Source organism: Simochromis diagramma, unplaced genomic scaffold (assembly GCF_900408965.1).
Source record: "Simochromis diagramma unplaced genomic scaffold, fSimDia1.1 OVJJ01000361.1, whole genome shotgun sequence".
Lineage (NCBI taxonomy): Eukaryota > Metazoa > Chordata > Actinopteri > Cichliformes > Cichlidae > Simochromis > Simochromis diagramma.
The window spans coordinates 16,493,540-16,521,477 of NW_024386860.1; the positions used below are offsets into that span (position 1 = coordinate 16,493,540).

The 27,938-nt window shown below is 42.0% G+C and overlaps 1 protein-coding gene across 1 annotated transcript in view; it reads left to right on the plus strand.

Moving 5' to 3' along the window:
* The window catches only part of mtmr11 (myotubularin related protein 11), a 38,073-nt gene extending 10,850 nt beyond the window's left edge, over positions 1 to 27,223 (plus strand). Inside the window, exons 2-17 of the mRNA XM_040030818.1 lie at positions 473 to 542; positions 9,846 to 9,982; positions 10,143 to 10,212; positions 11,118 to 11,257; positions 11,386 to 11,470; positions 13,165 to 13,312; positions 13,627 to 13,714; positions 14,166 to 14,254; positions 15,588 to 15,715; positions 17,289 to 17,367; positions 17,696 to 17,766; positions 19,459 to 19,631; positions 19,853 to 20,023; positions 20,242 to 20,460; positions 21,068 to 21,394; positions 25,075 to 27,223. Of these exons, the coding sequence (XP_039886752.1) occupies positions 473 to 542; positions 9,846 to 9,982; positions 10,143 to 10,212; positions 11,118 to 11,257; positions 11,386 to 11,470; positions 13,165 to 13,312; positions 13,627 to 13,714; positions 14,166 to 14,254; positions 15,588 to 15,715; positions 17,289 to 17,367; positions 17,696 to 17,766; positions 19,459 to 19,631; positions 19,853 to 20,023; positions 20,242 to 20,460; positions 21,068 to 21,394; positions 25,075 to 25,527 (2,448 nt within the window). The 3' untranslated portion in view covers positions 25,528 to 27,223. The remainder of the gene's footprint in view (positions 1 to 472; positions 543 to 9,845; positions 9,983 to 10,142; positions 10,213 to 11,117; positions 11,258 to 11,385; positions 11,471 to 13,164; positions 13,313 to 13,626; positions 13,715 to 14,165; positions 14,255 to 15,587; positions 15,716 to 17,288; positions 17,368 to 17,695; positions 17,767 to 19,458; positions 19,632 to 19,852; positions 20,024 to 20,241; positions 20,461 to 21,067; positions 21,395 to 25,074) is intronic.
* Positions 27,224 to 27,938: the final 715 nt, after the last annotated feature.

Consider the following 27,938-nt stretch of genomic DNA (forward strand, 5'->3'; position numbering starts at 1 on the left):
TTTGTCTTTGAAAACAAGTCCACTGAGACTGAGAGTCAGACTTTAATGAGGGCGTCGGCCAGAGCCATGGTTTAAATGTAATCGAGGCCGGAGGTGACGCGATGCTCCCGCCAGGAGTCGACTCGCTGTTGTTTTGTCTGCATTTGGATTTCTCGTGTAAACAGTTTGTGGTCGAGGTCAGAAATAGATTATTCATTTCAAAAGTAGAAAACTTTCATTGCCAGTGTGGTGTTTAGGGTCTCTGTAAAGTGTTGGTGAGGAGGGTTATTTGCTTATCTGATTTGATGAACTCTGTGGGCTGAGGAGCTGGTTGGTTATCTGAGCAAATATGGGACAAAGGTTCATTTCAACTAATGAAGGGTTTAAATATAAAATGAGCCTCATATGTGCAGGTATATTTTTACGTTTGTACAGAGCTTGTTTGGCTTTCCTCCTTTTAAATGATGTTCATGTCTGCTGTCTTTGCCTTCAGGAGAGGATGCTGAGTCAGACCGGGGTAAACGCGAGGAGTCGAGATCTGTTTGGGCTCCGATGCTTACCAGGTAAGATTATGCTTTTACAAACTGATTTTGTAGTTATGTCTAAAGACATCATTGAAATAGTCACTACTGTGGATGGCCAAGTAATCTGATTTGACTTCCAATTAGGATTTTTGCTTTTTTACAAAAACAAACATTGCATTAATTTTCCTTGTTTGGTTTTGTTTTATAAAGCAGATGCTCTGTTTTCCTTTGCAAATGTGTTTGGAAGTTGGATGAAACACGGGGGGGACCCCTGTGTTTAAATTTTGGATCCAGTCACTAGTTTCAGATTATTTTGGATAAAATATAAAGTTCACTTTTGAAGTTTTGCTAATTTTTAGAGTCACAAAATTGGATGTGTCAGTTTGATGCTACATAATGCAAACATCACTGTGATGCCTTCCATCTTTTACATACAGGCTCTTTCCTGGACTTGTTTTGTTTCTATGATTTGAAAAAAAAAAAAAAAGAAACAGCTGCAACGTTAAGTCTACATCCGAACCACATGTTTCCCTCCCCGTGTTCTCCTCTGTTTATTCATTTATGTTTTTCACCTCAAATCTGCTGAATACTCGTATTACAACGTCATTTGCTCTTGTCTTGTTTTGGACTGATTAAAATCTCTGTCAATTTAGTCAGCACAAACTCCACAATGATTTTCCCCGTAGCTTCAAGGTCAGTAAAAATATCTCCACATAAAGCTGCTGCTGCTGCTTTCATTGTTCTCTTCGGGTTAAAATTTCCATATTACACTTGTAGCCCCGCCGGATGGAGGAATGCCACAGCAGGTGCTTTGCCTTTGATGTAGGAAAACATCTGCAGTGGAAAAGCTTGAAACACACATGAGAGAAATCTGTAAACCTCTATGAAGAATAATACAATACATTAGATGAAATCAGAAAGTCAGGTGGCTTTATTGTCGAATGAAATGTGGTCAGACGGAAGCAGGAAGTGCTTTAGTTTCGCACATGTAAATCAGTTCCTGATGAAGATAAAGCCCCTCGTCCTTAAAGCTGCTGTGATGTCAGTGATTTGGGAGCAGTGATGGTGCCTGTGAGTTTCAGCTCATGCTGAGCAGTGTAGAGAGTTTTGTGTCATATGGGTTTCAGCAGATCTATGGTGCACTTACACAGGAATTTAATCCTTTCACAAAACAAGTGTTGCATATTACACTTCTTCTTCTTTTTTTTATATATATCAAATGTTTTTTGGAGATATAACCTTACATGTGTCAGCCTGAAATCACTTTCTTGTGCCCTCCTCGGCTGGTAAAACTCCTGCTGTGGAGAGAATTTAGCCTTCTAGGTTTACCAGGGTTCAAGCCTCTTCCCGAGGGATAATCTGCTGACCAGTGCAGGACTGCCGGTATACAGTGTGGGTTATTCCCTGAGCCAAGGCCTGCTCATATTCTTGTGTCAGCACTGGAGGTTTTCACAAGAATGGCAGCAGACCACAGTTCCTTGATCTGACGCAGGCTAATCTTTAACGCTGCGTATCAGCAGCTTCTCCCAGCTCAGCATCCCAGAGCAGACTGAGTAGAAATGTGTTTGCATGTGTGAGCTGTTTGGGAGTTTATGAGGTCAGGAATCCTATTTGACCCTTTTCAGGTTCAGTGTGTGTGGAACGTTTTGTCCAATTCTTCTCGGTTTTTGTCATTTTGCTCCTTTTATTTTTCAAAGGCGCGATAACAAAGCTGCTAAAGCTAACAGCAGCAATTGCCCTACAGAGCGCATTGACCTGAACCACAGGTCTAATAAACTTAAACCCCTATCAAGTACTTTTTAACCTATGTGTAACTGCTAGTATAAAAGTATATTTATCCTGAGTATAAACACATATTAAATACTGCACCAACCCTATTTTCTCTTTTATTGTTTTCCTGTATATGTGTGTCACTGTGACCAAGTGGGGCCTTGGGGACAGCTGATGAGGTGGAAGTGACCATGAAACTGGTGTGTAAATGAGGTCAGTGTAAAGGTTGCAGTTGAATATAGGTGTGGTTTGACAACTCATTTGTGCTGGTCTGATAGCAGTGAAAGGTTTTATATAGGTCTTTTTTTAGTCTTGTGTGTGTGCATGCATCACTGTGGAAAATGAGGACCTGCTGAGGTTCAAACTGAACATCAGAATGAGGAATACAGGTGATTTAAGAGACTTTAAACGTGGTGTGGTTGCTGGTGCCAGAGGGGCAGGTCTGAGTATTTCAGAAACTGCTGAACTACTGGGATTTTCCCAGACAACCATCTTGTTTACAGAGGATAGTCAGAAGAAGAGAAAATAGTCGGTGAGCGGCAGTTCTCTGATCACTTATTGATGCCAGAGGTCAAAAGTGGATATCAAGACTGCTTTCAGCTGATAGGAAGGTAACAGCAACTCAAACAATCGCTCTTCTCCATACTTTTATAAGAAGTATCTCTGAATACGGCGGACAGGCTACAGTAGCAGAAGACCAGTCCTGCCAGCTAAGAACAGGAAACTGAGGCTACCACTAAGATGGTAAAACGTGGACTGATCTGACGAGTCTCAATTTGTGCTGCGACATTCAGATGATGAAAGCATGGATCCATCCGGGTATCAGTGGTTCAGGCTGCTGCTGCTGGTGGTGTCTGGGATATTTTCATGGCACACTTTGGGCCCGTTATTACCATTTAAGCATAATTTAAACAACACAGCCTAATGGCTGCAGCTAGGAGGTAAAGTGCCATGTCACGAAGCTCGGACCATCTCAAAATGGTTCATTGAACATGCCAGTAAGTTCACTGTGCTCAAATGGCCTCCCCAGTCACTGGATCTCAGTCCAACAGAGCACCTTTGGGATGGAACATGAGATTCACATCACGGATGTGCAGCCAGCAAATCTGCAGCAACTGTGTGATGCTGTCACGCCAACATGGAGCAAAACCTCTGATAAATATTTCCAGAACGTTGTTGAATCAGTGCCACGAGAACTAAAGTAGCTGTGAAGGCAAAAGGGGGTCCAACCCTGCACTAGCCAGGTGTTCCTGATGGTGTCCGGTGACTTTGTGTGCTTCCACTGACCTTACACACAAACACAACACATTGTTTTATCTTTTTTTTTTTTAAAGACACACACTTCCTTAATTCATCTAGCCAGCATAATTTGTTTTCCAGCAGTGAGTGTGTTTTCAGCAAACACTCACCGGACACTGCAAATGGTTGACGGCACACATGTGCACGCACACAAGCGCGCACACAAGCGCAAAGTCTATTCTTAGCCGTTAGCATTTCACTGTGAAATGTCGAAAGTCTCTCCTGCACATTTTTTCCCCTGCTGGCTTTAAACTTCATCTCCTTCTCCAACAGCATCTTACTGTTCTCTGAAGTCTTTCTTCTCCTTCTCCACCTTCATTCCAGCCAGATTAGGAACACAGCTGTCCACAAGAACCTGCCTTATATTAATAGACAGAAGTCAGATGTGTATTTGGAGCCTTGTCATGATTTTTTTTTTTTCTTTTTCTGTTGAGATCTAAATTTTCTGTCCTAAAACTACAGACTTGGATTTCAGGCAGGGGAATTTATCCTCTGTAGAGAAAGTGTTGAGGCAATTTGTGAGAACAAGTTGACTTTCAGACACAAAGAAATCACGAGTTAGTGTTACCGATCTGAGTGAAGGGGCTCACGTTGCACCCGTCGACTCGCTCTTTCTCTCTCCCTGCTTGAATGCATACATGCAGACACTCTTCAGAAGAATGGCTCATTTGTCAACCCTCCTCATGTTAAAACCGTCTCATTGGGTCTCACGCCACCAGCACAGTGATGTTTTTGTTACTTTGTAGCCCGTCTCAAGCTGTGATTAAAAAGGGTCTTAAATATGTGTCCTCTCAAGCCAGACGCATTGATGAGCTGAAAAAGCAGTTTGTGGAATCCAAAATATATTTGCAGACATTGTCTTGTTCTGTCAGTAGTTAAAGGGCAGCATGAGACATCGATGGTGTTCTCATGTGACACCAGGACACAGGACCTCAGAAACCGAGCCGGCCTGCAGGAGGCCTAAACGGGTCAGGACAGCTCAGCAGCCATAGGTAGATCATGTACCGCTTCAATGCTGTGACTGGGGAAGGGGGGAGATACTGTCCATTCACACACAAAGCCAAGAGGCCAGGACCCCCTTCAGAGCATCTTCACAATCCCCTCTTTCCAGAGTCTAATGTTACTGTGGGATTTAAAGGCTGTCAACCAGCTTTACAGCTTGTTGACTGATGGACAAGAGACCTCAGCATCGATATTTGCATACTTGGGTTTCGATCTCGATGTTGAGAAAGGTATTAAATTTTCTTTGCGTTCGTTGCTTTAGATGGATGTTTCAGTAAAACAGTTAAAAAAATAAAAGGATTTTTCACCTTGATAGACACTATCACTATCACATTATCACATGGAAGAGGAAGTTTTCCGACACTGGGAGGCTGAGGATTGTTTCTGTGTCCAGTATTTTCTCTTTGTCAGTATGGATACCACTGTTTCCACAGATATAACCAAACCTGAGCTTATCCTCCCTGTTGGTTCAAGAGGACAGAAACCTTTCACTCTGCAGCTGAAAATGAGAAACAAATGTGCATGAAAACAAATAAAACACACATGGTTCACATGCATCTCAGCTGTATTGTCTCATCCTCCACGTCGTTCTCTCTCATCTAAACTGAAGTTAGCGTGAAGGAAAGCCCCGTATGTTGCTAAAGTAACACATCCTGTACTCAGTCAACAATGTGAGAAATCCTGACAGTTAAAAACTGTTTCCTGTTTGGACTGAATGTTTTTGTGCTCTGAGAATAGTCTGAGTTATTGAATATGTGCTGGCCTTGAGCGTCCAAACTCCAACCCAACATTTTGTTTTGGTGAGCTCTTCCTCCTGTAATGTTTTCAAAGACTAATTCACCTGGAATGTGTAAAGCTGCTGTTGCCATCAAACAGTTTTAATGATATTTGTCTGTTACATGACGCACAGCTGGCCTGACACCTGGCAGAGTCTCAACTCTTTATAGTCTGTTTCCATCTCTGTCTGACTTTCTTTCTGGGAATTTCAATTTTACGAAACCAGTTGATGGAGGAAAAAAGAAAAAAGAAAAAAGGGTGGAGCGGAGTGGCAAAGAGATGCTGCCTCAGGCGGAGGGGTTTTATGTATCCGAGGATCTCATTCATTCATTTGGGATGCCAAGGTGAAAAGTGAGCTGGACTGGCATGTTTGTGCTGAACCTTCATTTTGAAGATCGAGTTGAGCCAGAATGCGAAGCTTTTGTCCCACCGTCAGCAACAATAATGAGATATTGCTATCGAAGGAATCGGGTTGCCAGTAGAAGCATATGAAATTAGTTTCCCCTCCTAGTTTTCTAGTTTTTGCTCTCAGTCTTGGAGACATCACGAGGAGCCCAGGATGGATTTTTAAGTCTTAGCACTGAAAGGATCCAGCTCAGGCCTTAGTAAACTGAGTGAATACAACAGATCAGTGCTAAGAGACTAATACAATACTATAATTTCATCAATACCTACACTAACCAAACTTTTCCATTTAAAAAAATATCCTGCTTTCATAGGCACTAATATCATGGAAAATGTAGAGGTCGAGGACTCTAATTAGTGGAGATGAGACCTAACAGACAGTAATGAGCTACAGCTTTCTGTGTGTTAGGGAGAAACTATCCATAGAAGTGAAAACAGTTTTTCTTTTTTAACCTGCTGTAAACCTGATTTTTAATGCTAAAGTTGGACATTTTAACAGTTGAGTCTGTGGTACTTACTATACGGCACTACTGTAGCATCATTTTCAGTTCTGGGAGGATTGATGGATGCATGGATGCATGGATGCATGACCACCATGACACCGCACTAGTTTTGCAAGTATTTTTTGCCTTTCCTTTCAGTAGTTATGCATCACTCACTCGCAGACAACTTGACAACTGTCCATAGCACTAACAGGATACTCATTAATTGTCGCTGCCAGCTTGTTGAATTATGTTTTTATGTCTTCAGTTTTATGTGATTAGACTTCAAGCTGGTTAAGTCGAAGGTCTGAACCCAGGTTTAACTGTTCTTTTACGACATTTGTTACTTACATCGACTCTTTTCTTGGCTTGTATAAACTGTTACAGACTGAATGAAAAGTTTTCAGCAAACCACACAAAATCCCTTAAGTATCCAATACCGATAATGATGATTTGTAATTTTTAATGTAAATTGATGAATTTTGTACTTCTAAAAAACGTAAAAGTTGCTACAAGTTGTTACAGCAGTTGTAAAACTGTACCTGCAGCTATTCAGGAAGAGCATAAAAGACTACTGGATTAAACTGTCTCATAAACACCTTCCCTTGTCTAGCTGACTCATGCTGGGATGAATCAACTGCTTACACAAACTTTTTAAATCTCAATAGAGAATGCAAATTCTTCTCCTTTCTCTGCAGGCGTCTCAAATCTGCCAGCTACACGAATGTTTTCGGCTCTGCTGCTCCCCGGAGTGATATTAAAAAGAGGCATGCAAAACCCCAGATTGTCTCTTTTAAAGACTCGTGTTCACTGCCCAAAGAATCCTAAATCTCTGTAGCTGGGTCATGTGTGGTTGGGTTTAATTGATAAGCCCAGCCTAGAGGGTTTTTAATGAATGCTTTTAAAGGCTAAAGGGCATAAGCATAATCACAGGGCATTCTCAAAGATTTAAGCTCCTCTTGCGCAATCAGCAAATTATGGCTTGTCTTCTTTTTCTTTCTCTCGCGGCATAAATGAGGGTTTTATGTGCAAGGGAAAAGAAATGTCCGTTTCCTGTTTGTGCTTTGGTATGCTCCAAAACATTCATTAAACACAGCCAACATCTCCGCTGTCATTTTTCATATCAGGGCCGTGTTATTGCAGTTCCTTTCATTATCCCGAGAAGGAATTCAGTGTTTCCTCAGCACGTTTTTCTTTTTTCAGTTTGGTCTTCCCCCATCTTTTTTTTTTTTTTTTTAAATTGTCTTTTGAATGAAATGAAAACATTTGCTTTGTCATGGACAAAAAGGCCATTTTCTCCACGTCTACCCAATCCCAGACCCTGTTGCTATGGAAACCCACAGTCTAACTGGCAGAGGCTTTGTGTTCCTGTGGTAGACTGTTACACACACACATACACAGCAGTGAGGTGTGTGTGTGTGTGTGTGTGTGTGTGTGTGTGTGTGTGTGTGTGTGTGTGTGTGTGTGTGTGTGTGATGGTTTTCCTTTGTTCTTCTTTTGGAGTGTTTCTGCACATCTGTGTTTGTGTGTGAAAGACTTTTGTGGGTGAAAAGTTTTGTTTTTGGAACTTTGTCCTGGAATTTCAGACGCTTCTTTTCTTTCTTTCCATTTACCCAGAGACATTCTTAACAGGATTACTAGCACACATAAGTACGCTGTTTAGGATGTTATGTGTTATCAAAGCTGGAAAAACGTTCTTTCCTGGGATGATTCCTGCAGATTTTTTGTCTGTGTTGCACTGAACGACTTGTCCAGTGATGCAGTAAAAATGCAGAAGGTTTTCTGATGTAGTTCAAGCTTCTCGTCCTGATCGTGTAAGGGACAAAATGGCTACAACGATCAGAGTTCTGAAGTCAAGTCAAACATGTTTAAGTACTTTGGCTTAGTTCAAGCAACCAGTGAAGTTCAATCATGTGACCATAGCCAACAGCCAAAACATGCACCGCCCCATCTTTGCATTCGCTTTTTCTTTTGGGCTGAGAAAATCGCTGCACACACTTGTTTCAGCTCTATTGTTCATCATCTTGTTCTTGAAAGTTTCACAAAGCAAAGAAGAGAATGGATGGAAAATCATTTTGAAATGAATCTCATTGTTGTTGTGAAAGAATTCAAGTGTTTGTGAAATATTGTAGTGACTCAGAGCTCTGACTCTACTGTTATTTTCAGATAATGGAGTGAAAGTTCCAGACTTTCCGTGTGTGTGTGTGTGTGTGTGTGCGTGTGTGTGTGTGTGTGCGTGCGTGCATGGAAGCCAACAGTTAGTCTACACATACAGAGATTTAAGCTGCCACTAAAGATTCCCTCAAATTGTAGATCTGAGTTTTAAACATTTTTGACACACTGATATTTCAGGATGCACCTATATTCATATCTGTTTAAATAAAAATAAAAAAAAAAGCCCCTGTGGTGTCTTCTTTTGATCGTACTGTCAGGTGGAGGCAGTTTTGTAGGCTTTGCAGGTCTTTTCTTTTCTAAAACTTGTAGTCATTACTTTATCTTAGACATTTGCAGTCTAGCAAAAAATCTTGCTGCTTCTGTTTGGATGCACTACCCTTTGAAGCAGGTCGTGTTTCTTTCAGATTTTCATACAAAACCTAAATGCCCCAAAATCACATTAACAGCCTCTATAATTGCATTTCACAGCATCAGATAAATATAGCAGCTCATCGTACTGCACACAGTAACAAATGTTGGAGGCAACATGTTCAAAACAGCAACTTGACAGTAACTTACTGTACCGCGGCCATGTTGGAAAACAGTTTGAGCTGAGTACACACAGACACACACAGGTATCTACGTTATCACACACAATTAAAATGTTAAATTGTGAGTGTGTGTAATTTGTCTTCTTTAAAGGGAATAAAGGTATCCACAGCACACACTTGCAGTTGTATATTGTGGTAATAATAGTACTGTTTACTTGGATTTGCTTGACCTGTCGATGATATTCAAACACCATCACTTCCTGTGCTCCCAAGCGGTTTCTCTTGCAGGTCATCTGCAAATAACCTTTGCAAGATGACCTCTGGACAATTGTTTTGTGTTATTTGAGCAGAAATAGATTTTTAAAGAAAATTGCTTTGGTAATGCCGGGCCATACCTGTGGTTAAAATGATTGTTTATGTGCTTGGAAAAAAAATCTGCCTCATTTTTTCCATTTTTTTTAACCAATAAATTGAACCAAAATCTCAGATGTACCAAAAGAGATACAACTTAAAACTCATATATGCAAATTCATATTTCATTTCTTTTCTTTTGTTGATTTGTCAGAATGTTCAATAAACACTTTGGTTTAAAAAAAAAAGTGGCTATTTCATGGTTCAGGCTTTGCAGGGTTCAGTACAGCGTCGCTGCATTCGTTGCTCTTCTCTGTCCATCCAGTCAAGGACTTGCAACAATTCAAGGACGTAACTTGTGGTTTAAGGATGTTGTTACACCCACTCCCTGCAGCCCACTCTCTTTCATACTTCTTGTTTATCTTTTGTATACTTCCTGTTATGTGCAGGAGAGGACACAGTCATGGTTAGACATGTGCAATAATGAAACTTCTGCTTGATGTGTATCGTCGATGAATTCTTATAACACTTGTGCCACATGTCCTCTTTAGGCGAGTGTGTACTTCAGAGAGCTGTTATGGTGAGGAAGAAGTTGACTGCCAGGGAAGGAAGAGGCTGGCTGTCTGGGACCCTCTTCTGTACTCACTTCAGAGTGGCCTTTGTGCCCCAGGACAGTCCCAAACCTGACGTGAGTCCCTACGCTGCACTGAATAAACACTAAAACATACAGATGTTTGTGTTAACAGTGTGTTTCTATCTTCTGTTTTAAAAGAATGACCCTTGAAAATGTATAAAGTGCATCTGACATCATGGGAACTTTATTTCTTTGAATGATATTTATGACGCAGGACAATGCAGACCCAGTGCTACTAGGAGACCACGATGTGGCTTTGGCATCTATAGAGAAAGTTGTTGTTGGTGAGTAAAACTTCCTTTTTACTCATGGCTTACAAAAGCATTTCCATTCATGCTGTTGATTGATGTTTATTTGGTAAATTATTGCCTTTGTACGACTTCCAGTCACCGGATAGATAAATTGTCTATCGTGTCACTTACTGTGAACACGATGACGCAAAGGTTACTAAAAATAAGTTCAAAGAACAGTCTGATAATGTGCAGATTGTTAACTGAGATATTTCTTTGTATCAGTATCGCTGTCAGGAAGTTCGCAAAAAAAACTGTCTTTGATTCAAAAGGGGACTGATGATGCTCATTTCCAGGTTCATGCTTTCATCCTGGTACACAAAGTCTTTGCGTGTATCGCAACTCACAATAATCCTTATTTATCATTCACTGAGCCTTGCTGCAGCCCCTCAGTTCAGTCTCTGTCTCAAACAAGCAGCATTTGTTCCTCTCCCTTCAAACAGAGACCCCTCTGTTTAAGCCAGCTGATTGGCTGCCCCTAACAAAGCCTAGCCTGGAATAGAAGGTGGGGAGGACTGTTGTGCTCACAGCCACACAGCTATGCACCTGACATGACCGTATAAGGGCTCACAGGGATTATATGTAGAGTATTGGACACGTTTTATATTTTTGATTTATCATCAGTGGATAATCCACTCTTATTTTGAAAGTTGAGTTGCCTTTTTTCCACCATGGCGATTCTGGTGCTCTCATACTGGTGCAGTCTGATGGACTACCATCACTACCACTGTTTTAATAAAGTGAGGCATCTTTTCACATACCTTGCTTCTCAAATAATATTTAAAGTTTTATTTGAGTTTGCAGGCTGATTTAAAACTCTGTACTCCAGGACTCCGCTGGGCTCTGGAGTCGTCTATGAATCTAAAATGTAACTTTGCATCTTTGCTCTTGTGTTTCAGTGGGCCCAAACAGGACCAAGCTGGTGACACCAAACTCCTCGCTGAAGTTCACTCCGGAGGAGCTGGTGCTTTACTGCAGGGACATGCGAGTCGTCTGCTTCCTTTTTGACCGCCTCACTCCTGAGTCACAAGTCCAAGAGGTGTCTCCTTAGCCTAAGCATGTATCCCTAGAGAAGCTGATCTATGCCACAGCCCAGTGATCAGACACTGTGGTGAAAACTGACGACCTTTGTCATGTTGATGCACTCACTGTGGTTTCCCTCCTCAGATGACCTACAGCATCGCTAAGACCTACCAGCCTCCCAAACCAGGGTCTGTGTTATCTTTCCAGAACGCCGCCCTCGGCAGTGTAGGTGAGTAGATTAAAGTATACAGCTGGCCACTCCTTTCCTGGCACAGAGACGGTATCTTATCTCCACCATTGCAGCCTGTCTGTCATTCTGTAAACCGTTGGCTCTCCCAGGAGCCGTTTAATAACACTCGTGCTTTTGAGCTTACTTTGTTTTGTTCTCGTCCGTATGGATGCAGCCACAGAAATGCTTCTTGGGGCGCTGCTGCCTCATGTGTGCCTGCTGGGATGGTAATGATATTAAAACGACTGCGAGTCAATGATCTAAAGTATTTATTACAATCTGTCTATCATTCTGTGCATATTTTAGCTCTAATGAATATTCATAGGAACAACAGCTCAGTTAAAGTGAGAATCACATGCTGTCGTGAATCAGAAACACTGCAGGAATGTGTTAGGACACACTTGTACAGATTTAAAGCGCAGCACATGACTAAGTGTGGTTCTCACCCATTCCAGCTCCCGAAACAGAATGTACTTAAGCTGTGATCACACTTTATCATTTCCCTCCTGTGACTTCAGCTCATTATCATTTTTTTTTTTTTTTTAATTTTTGCTCCTGTCGATTTCCATCATCCGAATGTGATGTTGCAGATCCTAAAAGTGGGACGAAAATGAACCCAGAACCTTAATGGTTTGTGTTCAGACCATAATGACACATAACACTCACATCCTCTGTGGCTGGCGAGATTAAAAACACTCCCCTCTGTGATGCCACAGTAAAAATACTCTCTCTGAAAACATATGTGAGGCAATCTTTCATCGGATTCAGCAGAAGTTTATGTTAACAATGATTTAAAGTGTGGCTGTGGGAAAGATTAAACCTTGTTTTATGTTCTTTCCCCTTTTTTTTTTCTTAATTAAGCTTCTCAGCTTCAAATGCAAACGAGCCACAATTCACATGTCGTTAATAAAGGCCTGCTCTAAACACCCGCCCTCCATATAGGGACATTTGAGCCTGTCTCTGCAGTATAGTATGCTTAGTGTGCTACATTCAAGCTACGCTAGGCTGGCCAGGCTGAGGATGAATGCCAGTTCTTGGATAAATAATGCAAGCCCCCCTCTGAAACAAGTCATTAGATGACCTACAGTTCACCTCTGCCCTATGGGTCAAGTGTGTCCAGTGTGTGGTCAGTTCTTTGTGTTTTGAATAATACAAGAAGAGCTTCACCTCTGCCAGCGTCCACGCTCTGTTTGACACCAACATGAAACGGTCGCTCTCTTTGCCCATGCGCCGTGTCTCCACCAAGCTTTATGATATTATTCAGCTTCGTACAGAGAAATATGTGTCCCAGGCATCCCAAGTTTTTTTTCCACGGCTGACCCAGAGAAATAGTTTCTCCTGTCCTCCAAAAAGAGTTTTGTTGGAAAAGGATGCAAAAGCTCAGAATAGATTTCTTAAGAAGCCGTGCCTGCTTGCTGAGCAGCCAGTGCTTTTTAAAATTCTGTTTCTGCCCGGTCTTTATATCACAATAAAAAAGGCAAAAACTTATACCAGAGAAGCTAAACAGTAAAATTATAATTAGCTTCACTGCTGGACTCCCATTAAGATTAAATCCTGCCTTTAAAATGAATAGTGTTGTGTTTGTATAAAATACGATTCAAAGCAGTCACAGTATGATCACACTGCACCTGATCTTGCACCTTTAAAGTGCCGCGAGCATCAAAACGAGTGTTTCAATCACTTCCCGCCTACAGAAATGAAGCAGTTTCTAAGCAACCGTCGCCGAGACGCCCACATGAACTGGTTTGAATCTGCCTCGGACTGGGAGCAGGAGCTGGAACGCTGTGGAGCCACTAGCTGGAGGGTCAGCTCAGTCAATGACCGCTTTGAAATGTCAACCAGGTAAATTCACAAGTGTAACCACACATAACACTAACCAGGTATGCAATGTAATAAAACACATAGAATGTCTGTCAGTGTTATATCACATTTCCCACCAACCCCCTCTTTAGTATGCAAAGCAGCACATTTTCAGGAATGTTGCTCGTGCTCGATAAGAGAAAGATTCCACGGCGCTAACGCCTTAAAAGATGGTGCTCTAAGTTTTTTACATTTTTTTTTATATGCAGGGACTCATACATCTTCCACTGCTGTTGTAAATTTGCTATTTATATCTCGTCAATAAAACTGAGCACTTTTTTTCTGCTTCCTGTCAGCCTGCCTCGCTTCATCGTGGTCCCACAGAAGGTTTTAGACACCGAGCTGAAGAAAAGCTTCGCCCACTTCAACGAAGGACGCATCCCTGTGAGTGTTCTGGAGTCATGTTTTGTTTTAAATGAACACTTTGCCATATGTGATTCACCAATTTCTAGGAAGTGTTTGGAAGTGTATGCTTCAGAAAATATTCAGCTGGATTTTTTGCAAACACATGCAGAGCTGGGCTGTGGGCATGCTGTCACAATATTCCACGTTTGTGTCCAAGAACTCAAGAAAGCACCCAGAAGCACTATTTTCACAGATATCTTCCTGCCTTGAGAAACATTTAAAACTTTTCTTGCAACTCAAATGAAAAAACAGAAGTTCCTCAGACTTGGTGCCTGCTTCCCAAGTGTCTTTAATATATTATGTCAGAATGAACTCATGCAATCATGTGTCTGTATTCGCTGCTTATTATCATTCCAGCGAGACTAATTATAAGATGAATGCTGCAGTAAGAACGTGTTATTAAAGAGGGTGAAACTGTTTTGTGTCACAGCGCTGGTGTTGGCGACATCCCAGAGGCAGTGATCTACTGCGAATGGCCAGCTTCCAGAATAACATCTACCATGAGAAAGATGACATCAGGTGTGTGTGTTCAATGCTTTGCAAATGGATTCTAGTGCATCGACATTTGACCACCCGCACTTCAGTCTGAGCTGTAGGGTGCAACTTTCACACAGCAAAGTACAGGTTACAGTAAAGTAACAACAGGTCGTCTGCTGGACTCCAGATCCTAAGCTTTAGTCCAGAATGAAGATTCAGACTAAGAAGACTTGGTTCACAGACTAATGAAAGTGTCTCCACATGGCTTGTTAGATACATTTACATTTGAAGATGCTCAGATTCATAATTTTAAAACCTTCTTCTGCTTTAACTCACCTGTGTGCATTTATTTCTATCACCCGAGAAAATCTATTGATGAACACAAAGAACGAATGAGAGAAACAGAACACTTTGAGGTGAATATTGCAAATCGTGAAAGAAGCACGAGGCTGCAGTTTAACGTGTGAGGTCAGAATATGTTGCAGAATCATTTTACACCAACTGTCATTTTTCAGTATTAACTGCGAAGCTTTTGGCAAAATCAGTACAACTTTTCCCTCCAAGCTGAAACGACATTTGAACCAGTTCCTTCTTTCTGGGGAAATAATAGTCTGCTTTGCACCCTTGCTTCCCAAAGGGCCATTTCATAAATTTATATCCATGTTATGTTGTGGGTTTGAATTCCACGGCACAGAAAATTACACGGTGTCATGTAGGATTCGGGGAATGAATTGGCATGCATCACTGGTCAGTTTAATTATTTTGCGTGTATTATTTCAGTTTTCTGCCTCCTTGATTATTCAGCTGATAGACATTTGTTTTGATGCATGAATGAAGCGCCATGGACACCTTATTAAATGCTCAACAGCTTTAGTACAACGTACCAGTGTGGACGCCCCCATCACTGTGTCAGACAAATATCTGAGCTAACTGCTCTCCCGTAGGCCTAAGAGAACTTATGAGATTTTAAGATTTTAATAACTATTTTTAAAGCCCCTTGAGTCCTCAGTCTCTGACCTGTGAGCTCTGTATGTTCCAGTATGTAGAAGCCTTTTGTCCCAGCGGCCTGCTGCTGAAAGAGGGGATAGCTGAAACCATGAAGTAACTGCAAGATTTTTCAGACTTGCTGAAAAAATATCTACATATAAATTTGCATAAAAGAGTTTTAATTTGTATCGTTTTGCTATATTTTTGGTTACTTTATTGCTCAGAAATGATTCATTCAGGTTTTTTTTTTTTTGGAAAAAGTGAATCTCATCAATGATGTAAAGCGATATCAGCTTGCTTACAAATGTTACACTGCCAGTGACAAATGTTTCACAAAGTACGGCAGGCTCGTTGCCATTCGTTAACAGCTGGATGTGCTCTTGTGTAGAAACCTGGAGATGATCCTGTTTGGTTGCCAGTCCTCTTTGTGTGTGGTGGTGGAGCTGGGCGAGGAGCTGCCCTCGCCTGCCGACATCCAGCTGGCACACAGCCGCCTGCGCGCCCTTTGTCTGGGAGGTAAGGACAGAAACGCACACGTCCACACCTGAATGTGTGTTTACACACAGCACGGAGAGGAGAAAGGAGGCATCACAACTGCCGTTATTGATAATCCGCTGCTCATATAAACCTCTGTCAGGACAGGTGTGTGATCTGAAGGGTCAAAAAAGGGACAATATTTAGCACAGTGGCACAGTGGTTAGCACTGTTGCCTCACAGCAAGAAGGTCCTGAGTTCAATTCCTCCATCAGGCGTGCTTGTTCCCCCCTTGTTTGTGTGGGTTCTTTCTGGGTACTCTGGCTTCCTCCCACAGTCTAAAGACATGCAGTTAGTGAGGATAGGAATGTAAATGAGAATGGTTGTTTGTGCATATGTGTTAGCCCTGCCACACACTGGTGACCTGTCCAGGGTGTACCCGCCAGCAACCCTGAAAAGGATAAGCAGAAGAGGATGGATTGTATAGAAGTCTGGGAGTCACTTCTTTTGTGACTTCAGTAACTAATTTTCTAAAGAGTTCTCAGTTGCTGCTTTAACCTCCTAAGACTTTTGGTCTAAATAACCCAAAATGTGATGTCCACATATGTGGACGCCAGGTCCTAGGAGGTTAAAGACTTATTTGATACGTGATTATCATTTCATAAATTATGGCCCCATTTTGAAGCAGATTGGAGATGAAGCTTTATTCACCTTGAATTTAACAAGTCACGTCTCGGTGAGTTCTTGTTTGTCACTTCTGATTCAGAGCAGAAAATGCTTCATCTATCTTTTCTAAGCAGTTTATGGAATTTCCGTGTTAAGCTTCTGCATTTCTCCTACTTCCTGAACAGTCTTTTGATTTAAATCGCACCCTGACGTGATCTGCTTTAGTTTAGTTAAAGTCATGTGTTTCCAGATCATTCTCTCCTGTTTTAAATAGTTGTTCGGGGCATTCCTGCTCAGATCACAACACTCTTTGTGAGACGGCTCTTACTGGTGCTTTTGTCATATGAGCACAGGCAGCACATTCCACTTAAGAGCAGAGAGGCCAGAGCCCACAGTGGTCTCAAACTACTGGAAATGCTGAGCCATCTTTCTATCTGTCTCTCTGTCTGACTCACACACACTCACAAACACACACACACACAGGAACATTGTGTAAAGGTCACAGTACTACACACGTTTGTCACCTCAGTGTTTTGTCTCGTTGTGTGCGAGTGTTTCACAGTCCAGAGGATTATTCTGTAGAAATGAAAACTCTGGTACATCTTCACCACAACTAGATTAGAAAATTAGTCTGAACTGAGGATCGTCTTAGCCGGCCGTTCATTTGCATTTATGTGCGTTTTACACTTTTAGGGAGAAAATTGTTATTCGGTCTGATACGTTGATCGTGGCTTTGGCAGTAATAACCACACCGCAGTATTAAAACACCCAGTAGGTGCCACATTTACTGATTTTCAACAAGTGAGACATTGATGAGAATACATAATATTTTAAAGGTATTTAAAGCTTCAGTCTCCAAACTGCAGAAATTGATTTCTTCTTTCATGCACTTGTATTTATGATGCTGCCTGAATATGATCTGGTGCTCTTTTTCTGTTTTGACTTGTAGATATCTCCACATCTGTGTCGGTGCCTGATGACAAATGGTTATCTACCCTGGAAAGCACCCACTGGCTAGACTACACAAGGTAACGGCTCTGATTGGCCAGACTGGCAGTGCATATCATCCCTAACAGAAGACACAAGTCTAACAAAACGAAGCCTTTTTGACAGTTTGCTGGCTGAAGAATTCAAAAAACTGCGTTCAGCGTCCTGTAAAAACGAACATTTTGCAGACAAATCGAAGCCATGAAAGTTTGCAAGCCTCATTTAACAGCATTTAAAAATTGAATTTTATGTTTATAACTTTATAGCTAACACTAATATACAATATGCAAATTGTGTTTGTTAGGTGTTGTAACTGTATTTCTTATGTGCCGATTCTGGTGCATGTCACGAACCTGCCTCTGCCTCCAGGTCCTGTTTGAGGAAGGCTTCAGAGGTAGCCTGCTTGCTTCGTGGTGGTCACCTGACTGTGGCACTTCAAGGTGAGTCACGTGACTCCAGAGCCCGTCTCATATTATTCAGTTCATTCATTATTCACAGCACTTCCCTCTCATTAATGCCACATTAGGGCTTACCTTGGAGTAGACGTATACCGCGGACAATCACACTCCGCTGAGCCTACATGCACACTGCCAATAAGCCCCCATGCAACATGCTTTTAAGGACACAGTTACACCTGCTTGCAACTGTTGTTTCACATGAGGTCAGACAGCAGAAAAGCAATTGGCCTTCTAAGTTAATTATAGCGTTTAATTAATGAGTTCAAGGAAAATATTCTGTGTCTGACGTCGTATTTTGGTGGACTTTTGAATCTCTTTTTTGGTTTAAACTTCTGTTGTTGGCACATGGATCCATTAAGGCTATTTATAGGTGTGATGCGGTGTTATTGACACTTTGTTCTATTCAAGTGTCAGATGACTCTGCAAGGTTTTCCCTGCGTAAAGAAGCGTTTGAGGTTTTGGTCAGCCCACCAAGGATAATGCCGTTCCCCCTTCCACTGTTACACAATCATGGTTTGGCTTGCAGCTAAAGGACATTCTGTTAAATAAGCTGAAAGACTCATTGTCTTTAGTGTGCGTGGATCGATCAATCTTACAGGCATGTGCAATCGGGCCCTGCTGTGGTGGGAAAGAAGACCTCTGCACACCAAGCTCCTGGATGGATGCTGGGCTAATGTTGCTTTATGTGGCAGGAGGTGCAGAGGGGGTGCGTCTCTGTGTTGCGTCTCTGTGTTGCAAAGAGGAACGTGCTGACTTTTGTTTGTTTGGACCCGAGCTGTCAACTGATCACCGCTCGGCAGCGAGGCGTTTCAGGTGACGAGGAAACGCTACTAGGCAGGCCGGGTAAACCCAAGCATGCTGCGAGGGTGACCTCAGCGTGCCTGACTGGGACTCGGCTTCACAGAGAGAGGCTCTGGCCAACAGATGACATGGTTTTCTTCCACAGAGGAATTTTCAGTGCCCAGCAAAGCAGTTGTAGGGTTATTATTTACTTTAATGTAATAGATGTTTTTGTTTATCAGATGCTTAGAAAAACATGAAATCTAAACTATTTCAGTCAAATAAGGAAACACAGACCAGTCTCGCATACTTTATCCAGACCAGTCATGTTTACTTGCACATTAACTGCCTAAAAAGCCCACTTTGAGTGGGATGGAAAATCACTGGATGATTGTGTTGTTGTTGTTCTGACTCCTGACGTTCTCATTGTTTAGTCTCCCACTGACGTTAAACTTTTGTTGGCCTGTGGCCACGCTGTGTATGAACGTGAAGTAAACAAATCAAACAAAGGGGCATGTCAGAAGATGATCATTTGTAATATTCCTTTAGATTTCATTTTGACTCATTTTACAGACATTTGGCGGATTTCTGACCATCTGGTCTGGCTTCCTGTTGCACGCTCAGTGTAACACTACATTGCTCAGACAATGGCCGTTTTCAGCTGAGGATGTTTACTGCTTGCTGCTGATCTTTCACTTTCTCTACCAGCTAGGCTGAAAGGACGACAGAGCCATGCTCAGTTTGGGTCTGTTAACGTTTCCCTGCACTCTGAGTTGAGCATTAAGAGCAGAATTGCTGGATTGTTTGGTTTTTGCTGTTGCTCAGTGACTGAGTGAGCTACTCGAATAGAAGGCGCGGCATTCAGCATGTGCTCTTCCTGTTCTGACGTCACAGAGGTGGAGGACCGGGACATGAGTTGCGTGGTCTCCAGCCTGGTGCAGGTGATGTGTGACCCCCACTGTCGGACAATGTATGGTTTCCAGGGTCTGGTGCAGAAGGAGTGGGTGATGGGCGCGCACCGCTTCTACAGCCGCATTAACTACCACCGTGACAACGACAAGGAGGAGGTGAGCGGCCATTTTTGAACCCATTTATTTTTCCTCCTAACAAACACAGCCACAAGTTTCCAAAGCTCTTGGTTTCTAACCCTAGTCCCACCCTCACCCTTATTTTGCTTCTGTTTCCTCCTCCTTCACCTTCTGTCTCTCACTTCCATCATTCATTCATCTCTTCCTGTTTGTGCTCTAACTTTATTTACTATGCTCTCTCACTTGATCTTTCCTTCAAGGCTCCAGTCTTCCTGCTCTTCCTGGACTGCGTTTGGCAGCTGTGGTCCCAGTATCCCTCTCGCTTCCAGCTGACAGAAGACTTCCTGTTGGCACTGCATGACAGCATCCACCTGCCACTCTTCTCCACCTTCCTATCAAACTGCCAGCGAGAGAGATGCAAACGCTCCCAGGTACTGAACGCCCCCCTATATAATGATTAGTTTAAATAGCGGTGAAGTAATTAATTAACATGCAGTTGCTCCTCATTAATTAGAACAGCAAATGCTGACTCTGATTCTCCAGATGATTGTAATGATGATGATGATGATGATGATGAGTAGGAAGATGTAGACTGCAGAAAACAGACATTTTCATAATAAATGACACCTCCTACCTCCGCTATACTCAGAACCTCGGGCAGTGCTACACGCCCGTCAACGGCTGGAGAGATGTGCTGCATCCAGATTCTTCCACAGATCCGTCTGACCCTCCACTGCCCCCGGTGTGGGACTGGTCCCTGCAGTACAGCAAGCCGAGACAAAGCCGTTTCACCCAGCCCGTGCCCCCGACTCCTCCGCTCCAACCGCTGCTCAACGGCAACCTCAACACCAACCCCGACAAACACAGGGTGAGGCTGGCTCGTCTACTGCATGGTGCAACACGTCCCCCTAGTGGCCGTGTTTAGAGTCTAGTCTGTGTTAAAGTATATCAGCAGAAATGGGTGTGGGATATTTTTGCTTTTGGTTGGACAGCGACACTTAAGACTTCAGATTGGATTCTACCTAAGCAGCAATTTGTAAACACACAAGTTTAACTTCAGGGCAGAAGAGAAGAAGAGCAGACCACCAGTGTGAGGGTGCAAGAAGAGCTGTTGCAGAGGTTTTCGCATGCATATTTTTAGTAGACTGATATCTTAAGAACTTGGATGTTTGCGTCATACCACTGCTCCTGCTTATGCTACTCGTTAAAGATGCAGCCGCTTCAAACTCACTTGTCTTGATTGTCCATAATGGCCTTTAAACTATCTTCTCAGTTTACAGATGTATTATTTTACTTTTATCTAGATAAATGCAAATCAGTGGAATTAACCAGGAGAAGTAGAACCTGCAGGCTCCCAGAGAAAATGTCTTGCGACTGGAAGTTAAACCGCCAAATGTTTTCAGTTCAAATGTACGATTACTGTTGTAGGTGTGTTACAGTTTGCCTGATTCTGACCTCTGACATCTGCCCACCAGCTGACCGACGCCGTCCCGGGCTCAGTGTTTCTGCTCTCGCGGGGCACCTTCTCCTGTCCAACTAACCTGCTTCCGTGGCGCAGCAGCAGCAGCAGCAGTTCAGGTGTTTACAAAAAGAGCCACCGGAGGGCGCTGTCCTCTGAGAATGTGCCTGGCCTGGAGAGACTGCTGAAAGCTTGGGCTCTAGTTGAGTTTCCCCAGGCCCTCACATCTACGTCTGGACCTCAAGGACCACTTGACCCCTATGAGCCCTTACTGCCCCTTCTTATGGGCCCCTGCATGGGCCTGTGGAGGGAGTGCTACCTGCGCGGGGCACTCCATGCGCAGGTATGTCAACAGTCTGATGCAGGCATATAGAAATTATTCATTAAGAATGAGCGGGTATTGTTAGTGAAGCTTCATATGCAGTTTCTCTGTGCATTCGAATGAAGACCACAAAGAGTCCTGAATGTGATTAAGTGTCTTCTGCTAAGCAGAAGACACTTAAAGTTTCCAGCTACGTTAGGCTATATTAAACAGAATATTATTAATAAATATAAACTAAAAGGTCATTTTAGGAAAGAAAATGTATAAAACACTCAGTTTGAGCTGCACTATTCTAGTTCAAATATGGAGGACTGAAACTGCCAAATTTTCAAATGCATCTCAGAGTGACTCAATTACATGTTAATATCTTACAAAATATAAATATAAAATGATTATTGGATTTAATAAATAAATAATTAATTCTGCTTCTATATGTTTATGCATTGACTTATCCATTTTCTTTATTTACAGTCTATTTATTTTTTAAATAATATATTCTGTTATTTTTACCTTTTATTCATTTTTACTTTAATAGATTATTATTATTATTTTTACATTGTTTGTATCTTGCTTGTATGTATATTTATTTATTTATTTATGCTTCATGCAGTTGATGAGCGTTCATTCAAATGATCTCATGAGGTAAACTTTGCACTTGTTTGTTCATTGATGCCAAACTCAAAACAACTGGAACACATCTGAAGGTGGTCAGCTGAATAAATGCAGCCAGTCAGGTGTGGCTGTTGTTTTTCTTTTCAAGCGCTGGTGACATTTAAAAAGTTGTAATCTACGTATACAGAAAAATAACTGATTTATAAAATGAAATAACTAAATGAAATAAATTACCAGCTCAATCAACCAGTAGGTGAAAAGCTTACTCCATGACAGCCTCGCTCATTTGCATAATGAAGCAGAAATTTTGGAAAAAAACAGAAAGAATAGGAGTAAATTTGTCAAACAAAAATAAATAATGTAAACCAAATACAAATATGAATACACACATAAATATTAAATGAAAGTTAATAATGGTAAAAGGAAATTTTAAAAAAATAAAATAAAATAAAATGATCTTATCATCTTTTTTTATAACACCTAATTTTATTATTTAAATATTTGTATAATTATATGATTTATTTTCTATTATTATTATTATTATTATTATTATTGAAATCTTGGCATATTTTAGGGCATATATGCACAACTTTTTGATGCCAGTAGTTTCAGTCCTCTGTATAATTATTATACTGTATCAAAGTTAAGTGTGTAAACCCGGACGTGGGTACCCGTGAACCTTCCTGAAGCCCCCGTCGCGAGCGCTGCACTCCTGTGTCCCGTGTTACATCCTCTCACTTCCATTCCGCTCCTTCAGTAGATGACGTCCTCTTTGATGCGGAGATTAGTCAGAGCAGTTATGAGCAGCTCCAAATATGGACATGGTTCAGCCTTTGTGATGTCTGTACATCAGCGCGTCTATCAGCGTCCCCATGGTGATGTTAAGAATAGTTGAGCACCGTGTGGGTGGGTGGGTGCCTGCAGCTATTTTAAAAGCACTGTGGAGAAATTCTGTCAGGCTGCTGAAAAACCATTTCAGGTTTCAGAGACAGTTTTGTTTCACACACTGCTGAATGTTCCCTTCAGGAACACGAGTTCCTCTTCTTTCTTTTGTTAGAAGCATGGATTCATTCAGGCATTACTCAGTGTTTGTGGTCTGCATAGTTCACGTATTAAACAAACACCTGTTAGTCTCTGTGTTTTTTAATAATAATAATAATAATAATGATAATACATTTTATTTAAAAAAATAGCGCCTTTCAAAGCACCCAAGGACTGTTTTTATCTGAAGAACACACACTTCAGGATAATTAAAAAAACACTTACTACAAAATTCAGACTGACTAGAAAACCACTCTAACTGGGTCAGTATCTATAGGTAGGGGGAAGCATTCGTTCCTAGGCTTTTAGGGCTCATGAGGTCTTACCTTGAAGCGTTCCCTCACCATAGACTGCATATTCAATGCAAAGTACTGCTGATATACTTTACGTGTTTTTGTGACAAAAACATACAAAACCAACAACGCATCCGTCACTCGAAACTTTGCGGCATCTTTAGAGGCCTTTGCGCTGGACACACCTTTGTCCTGAGGCCTGGACCCTGACCTCGCTGGGCAGGAAGAACAGGCAACACTCCCCTCCTCCCAGTTTAGCAGCATAGTTATTGTACAACAGCAGGTAGCAGCTCTGTGGCAGGTTTTTCCTACAGTAGGATGCAGATGTTGAACAAGTTTATTCTGGATTTTATTTGGAACCAGCTGCTAATGCTGGTATGTTTTCACTCCTTCTACTAGTAGTGTGTTCATACATACCGTCCCGATTTCTTATTTTTGCATATTTGTCACATTTATATGTTTAAGTTCATCGAACAAAGATACGCAAAGTCACACAAATACAAAATGCACTTTTTAAATGATTGTAAAAAATGATGTATTCCAAACCTACTGGGCCTGTGTGGAAAAAAGTAGTTGCCCCCTAAACTTAACTGGTTGAACAAACCTTAACAGCAACAACTACAATCAAGTGTTTCTAAAAACTGACAGCGAGTCTTTTCGCTGTGGATCAACGGTGGCTCAGTCTTCTTTGCAGAATTGTTTCAGCCACATTGGAGGGTTTTTCAGCACGAACATCCTGTTTACGAACTATCTCGGTCACATTTATGTCCTGACTTTAACAAGGCCACTTCAAAACCTTCATTTTATTTATTTTTTTCCATTCAGATTAGACTTGCTGGTGTGTTTTGGATCATTGTCCTGCTGCACAACCCGAGTACTTTTGTGCTTCAGAGCATGAACTGATACCTGGACAATGTCCTTCATCAACATGTTTTTTAGCCTTTTTTTTTTTTTAGGTTTTTTGGACAGCGGTGGTTTTCTCCTTGAACCCTCCCCTGGAGGCCATTTTCACCCAGTCTCTCTCTTATAGTTGAATCATGACCTCTGACTTTAACTGAGGCAAGTGAGGCCTACAGTTTTTTAGATTTCATTCTGGGTTCCTCTGTGTCCTCGTGGATGAGTTTGAATGCGCTCTTGGTGTACTTTTGGTAGGCTGGTTACTCCTGGGAAGGTTCACCGAGTTTTCTATTTGTGTATAACAACGTGATTCACTGGCGTCCCAAAGCCTTAGAAATGGCTTTTTGACCCTTTCCAGACTGACAGATATCAGGGACTTTTTTTCTGCACTGATGTTGTTTCTTTAGGTTGTAAAACTGAACTCAGCTTTCCAAAGAAATGTGATTAATCGGTTATGTCATGATTTTAAATGGGGTTTTGATCTGAAACTGTATGACAAATATGCAAAAAATAAGATGTTAGAAAGCGGAAAATTACTTTTTCACAGCACTATGATGTGGTCACAATGTTCTGATGTCTTACAACTGCAGCTTGAAATACTGATACATAAATATTTTCTCCACTCGTCTTTTCAGTAAGAGTTTCCTCTGGACAAGTTAGTGTCATTGATGGAAAGCAACAATGAAGGTCACTTTTAAAAAGCAGTTTTTAATACCTTATCATTGCTTTCATGCTTTTTAGTTTGTAGTTTTGGTCCCAGAAAAATGCAGGATGAGAAACCTTCAGATTGAGATGAGGTTGGATTAAAGTTGCTGAGCAGTCCCGTAAGTAAAACTTTCTTCTGCTTTCTATTCTCAGGCGTTCTCTCACCCCCTCTCTGCCAACCACCTCCACCCTGTGGAGAGGCTAGCGCAGGAGGTGCAGCAGCTCAAAGACAAGCTAGAACAAGTCTCCACCAGCACGGATCCTACCCCGCCCGCCGTGACAGCCGAGCCCCGGAGAGCCGACACCAACCTGAACCAGAACACCAACAACGGCACCTTCCTCTTCCCGGCGTCGAGGCCTCAGAGCGCAGGCGCTCTCAGAGCAGCACCCCTCCCTACCTCGGCCAACCAACACACCTCCAGGGGCGCTCCCGCCGCCTCTGCTCCACAATCCAGGCCTGCTCACAAAGACACGGGTGGCAGCAGCAAGCACACATTCCTGTTTGGGCACTCGTCTGTGATTGATGCACATCCTGACCAGCGATACTACTCGGCGTCCAGTAACGCCAAGCTGCCTAAGAGTAACGGACCCTCGCTAGCTTCCTGAGATCTGACCGCTTTCCACCCCGTGACCGGGTACTCTAACCAAATGACACAGACATGTCCCTCAGTGGTGCCACGAACTGAGAGGAGCAGACGTGTAATAACGTGTCCATAAGGCGATTAGAAACCGAGACATTGTGACGGACCACGTTGAACTGAAGCTGTATGAAATGATCAGTGCAAGAGCTCTTTCCTCTGCTACTTATCACGTGTACTGTATCAAATAATGTGACAAGTCTTTTGTATATTTGAATAAATATTCCTTTAATTAAATTGCAAAGAAAAAAAGTCATGCCTGAAGGTGCTGAATGCTGGAAGTACACCTCACAGTATGCAGAAACCGTCGCCGAGACTATTTCTTTGTAAACTTCCTGATGTCACCCTTTAAGAAAGTTTCTATTTTTACCTTCTTATCCACGGGGGGTTTGCACTGACAGGGCGGAGTGGAGATAAATGTGTTAAGCGATGGGTCCTACAGGCACTTTTCAGGAGGTGATCTAGAATGGACACACTTGAGCGTTTCAGTGGATTTAACCTCTGACCTGTGTGCCCTTAAGGCTCCATGCCTCCAGAAGACTTTTTTTTTTTTTTAAGTTGGTAACTCTTAATGATTTTTTCTTTGTTGCTGTTTGTCAACGTCAAATAGAAGATTAAATTATTGTTTGGAAAATAATAATTTCCAAAAGCCGTCATTTTCTAACTCCAGGCGCTGCGACCAGTTGAATTTAGGGCATGAGCGCTATTTTGGTACCGCTGTGCTCTCATATCTCTCCGCTCACATGCACGCTGCTGGGGAGCAGCGAGAGGCCTATATTCAGTTTATGGTGTTATGTCAGCCTGGAGTTTTCTGGATGTTTCTGCAGTTCCTGCATGATGATCATTTCAGGGCTTTAGTATGATATGTGTTTGTATTGATCGCTAATGGACATGTGGATACGTGTGATTATTTTCAACCAAAGTTGGTATTATTTGAAAATGTTTCCATCATTTTTATGGTGGTGAAAAAAAACAAACAACATTGTGCTCTTTTGGACTTCTGTACCTTGAGAAGGTAGCAGTGTTTGAAGTAAAGGGAGGCTCCGTTCCTCCTGTGTTTACCTTCTATTTGATCTCCTCACGTCCTGCCTGCTGCCGTATTAGTATGCAGTCAGCATTTAGGTCAAGGATTTGTCTGAAAAGCACAGAGGGAAGTATTTGGTCCTGCACCTTTAAATCCAAACAGTTTGCATGATGTGGGTGTCGAGTAGATGCACTGGCGTCATTCCCACGGATGAATGAATTTGCACCATTGCTAAAAGGGATGTTTTTCTTTCTTTTTAAACGCAGGATAACAGTTGTCAGATGTCCGTCTGATACCGGCCTTCTCTCATGTCAAAAGGTACCTCACTTGATAGCACTATGAATTATTAAATTGCTGTAAATATTCATTATGTCAATATTAAGGCATTGACTTCAGCTACAGTTTCAGAGCTTTCCAGGTGTGATGCCAATGGATTTGCTGGTCTTCCGCGGAAAAAGGGAAAAAAAAAGTCATCATTGTCCCGTTGCATGGAAGATCTAATTTGATCTTCAGCTCACACCTGCTGCTGTGTCTTTGTATCATTTCATGTTTTTGGTACTTACATTTGCCAGATGTACATATTTTTCTTTTTTTTGTACTCGCATGTTTTGATCCCTGATAAATAAAAAGAGAAGTGTTACCAGCTCTGATTGTAATGACACGGCGTGCTCGTACACTGTTCACACAACCTTTTTATTTTTTAACAAAATAAATATTTACAATATGATCTGGAACACCTAAAAGTAGCACGGCACTGTACAGTGAAGTCGAGATTTCAAACCCAGCTGCATCAAACATACAGTCAGTGTGAAACGGCTTGAGAATCATGTGCAAAATGATCAGTACTTTCACAGGAAATGTTCAGAGTAACAGCGTCTTCTGACAGGAAATGTTAAATATACAAAATATCTACTCCGGTTCGCTTGTGTTCAACTCGGGTTTGGGTTATTTCTGTTTTTCAGAGCTCAGTAGAAAACCTGCATGCTGTTTAAAAATATGAGTGAGGTGTTTAAACACACTTTGGGCTTAAACGGACTGAAAGATGGGAAACCTCTCCATGATGTCGTGAAGTCTATGGAGATGCATTTGGGCACTTAAATCTATGCATGTTAATGTTATGCATTCTCAGACGTTTCACCTGATTAGCACAAACAACAGAGCAAGATGAAATAAAGTAGGATGACCACGACTCCAAAGTCAACAGGTGGCTTTCATGGCAGTGAATTTAAAAGTCAATCAGGTCACAGCTTAAGAAGTCCAGAGAGTCGGCATCACCCCCGTGAAGCGGCTTCACGTTTACCCCCACCGGCTGCCGTGCTCCTTCCCTGTGTATTGCTCCTGCAGGATGCTGTAGG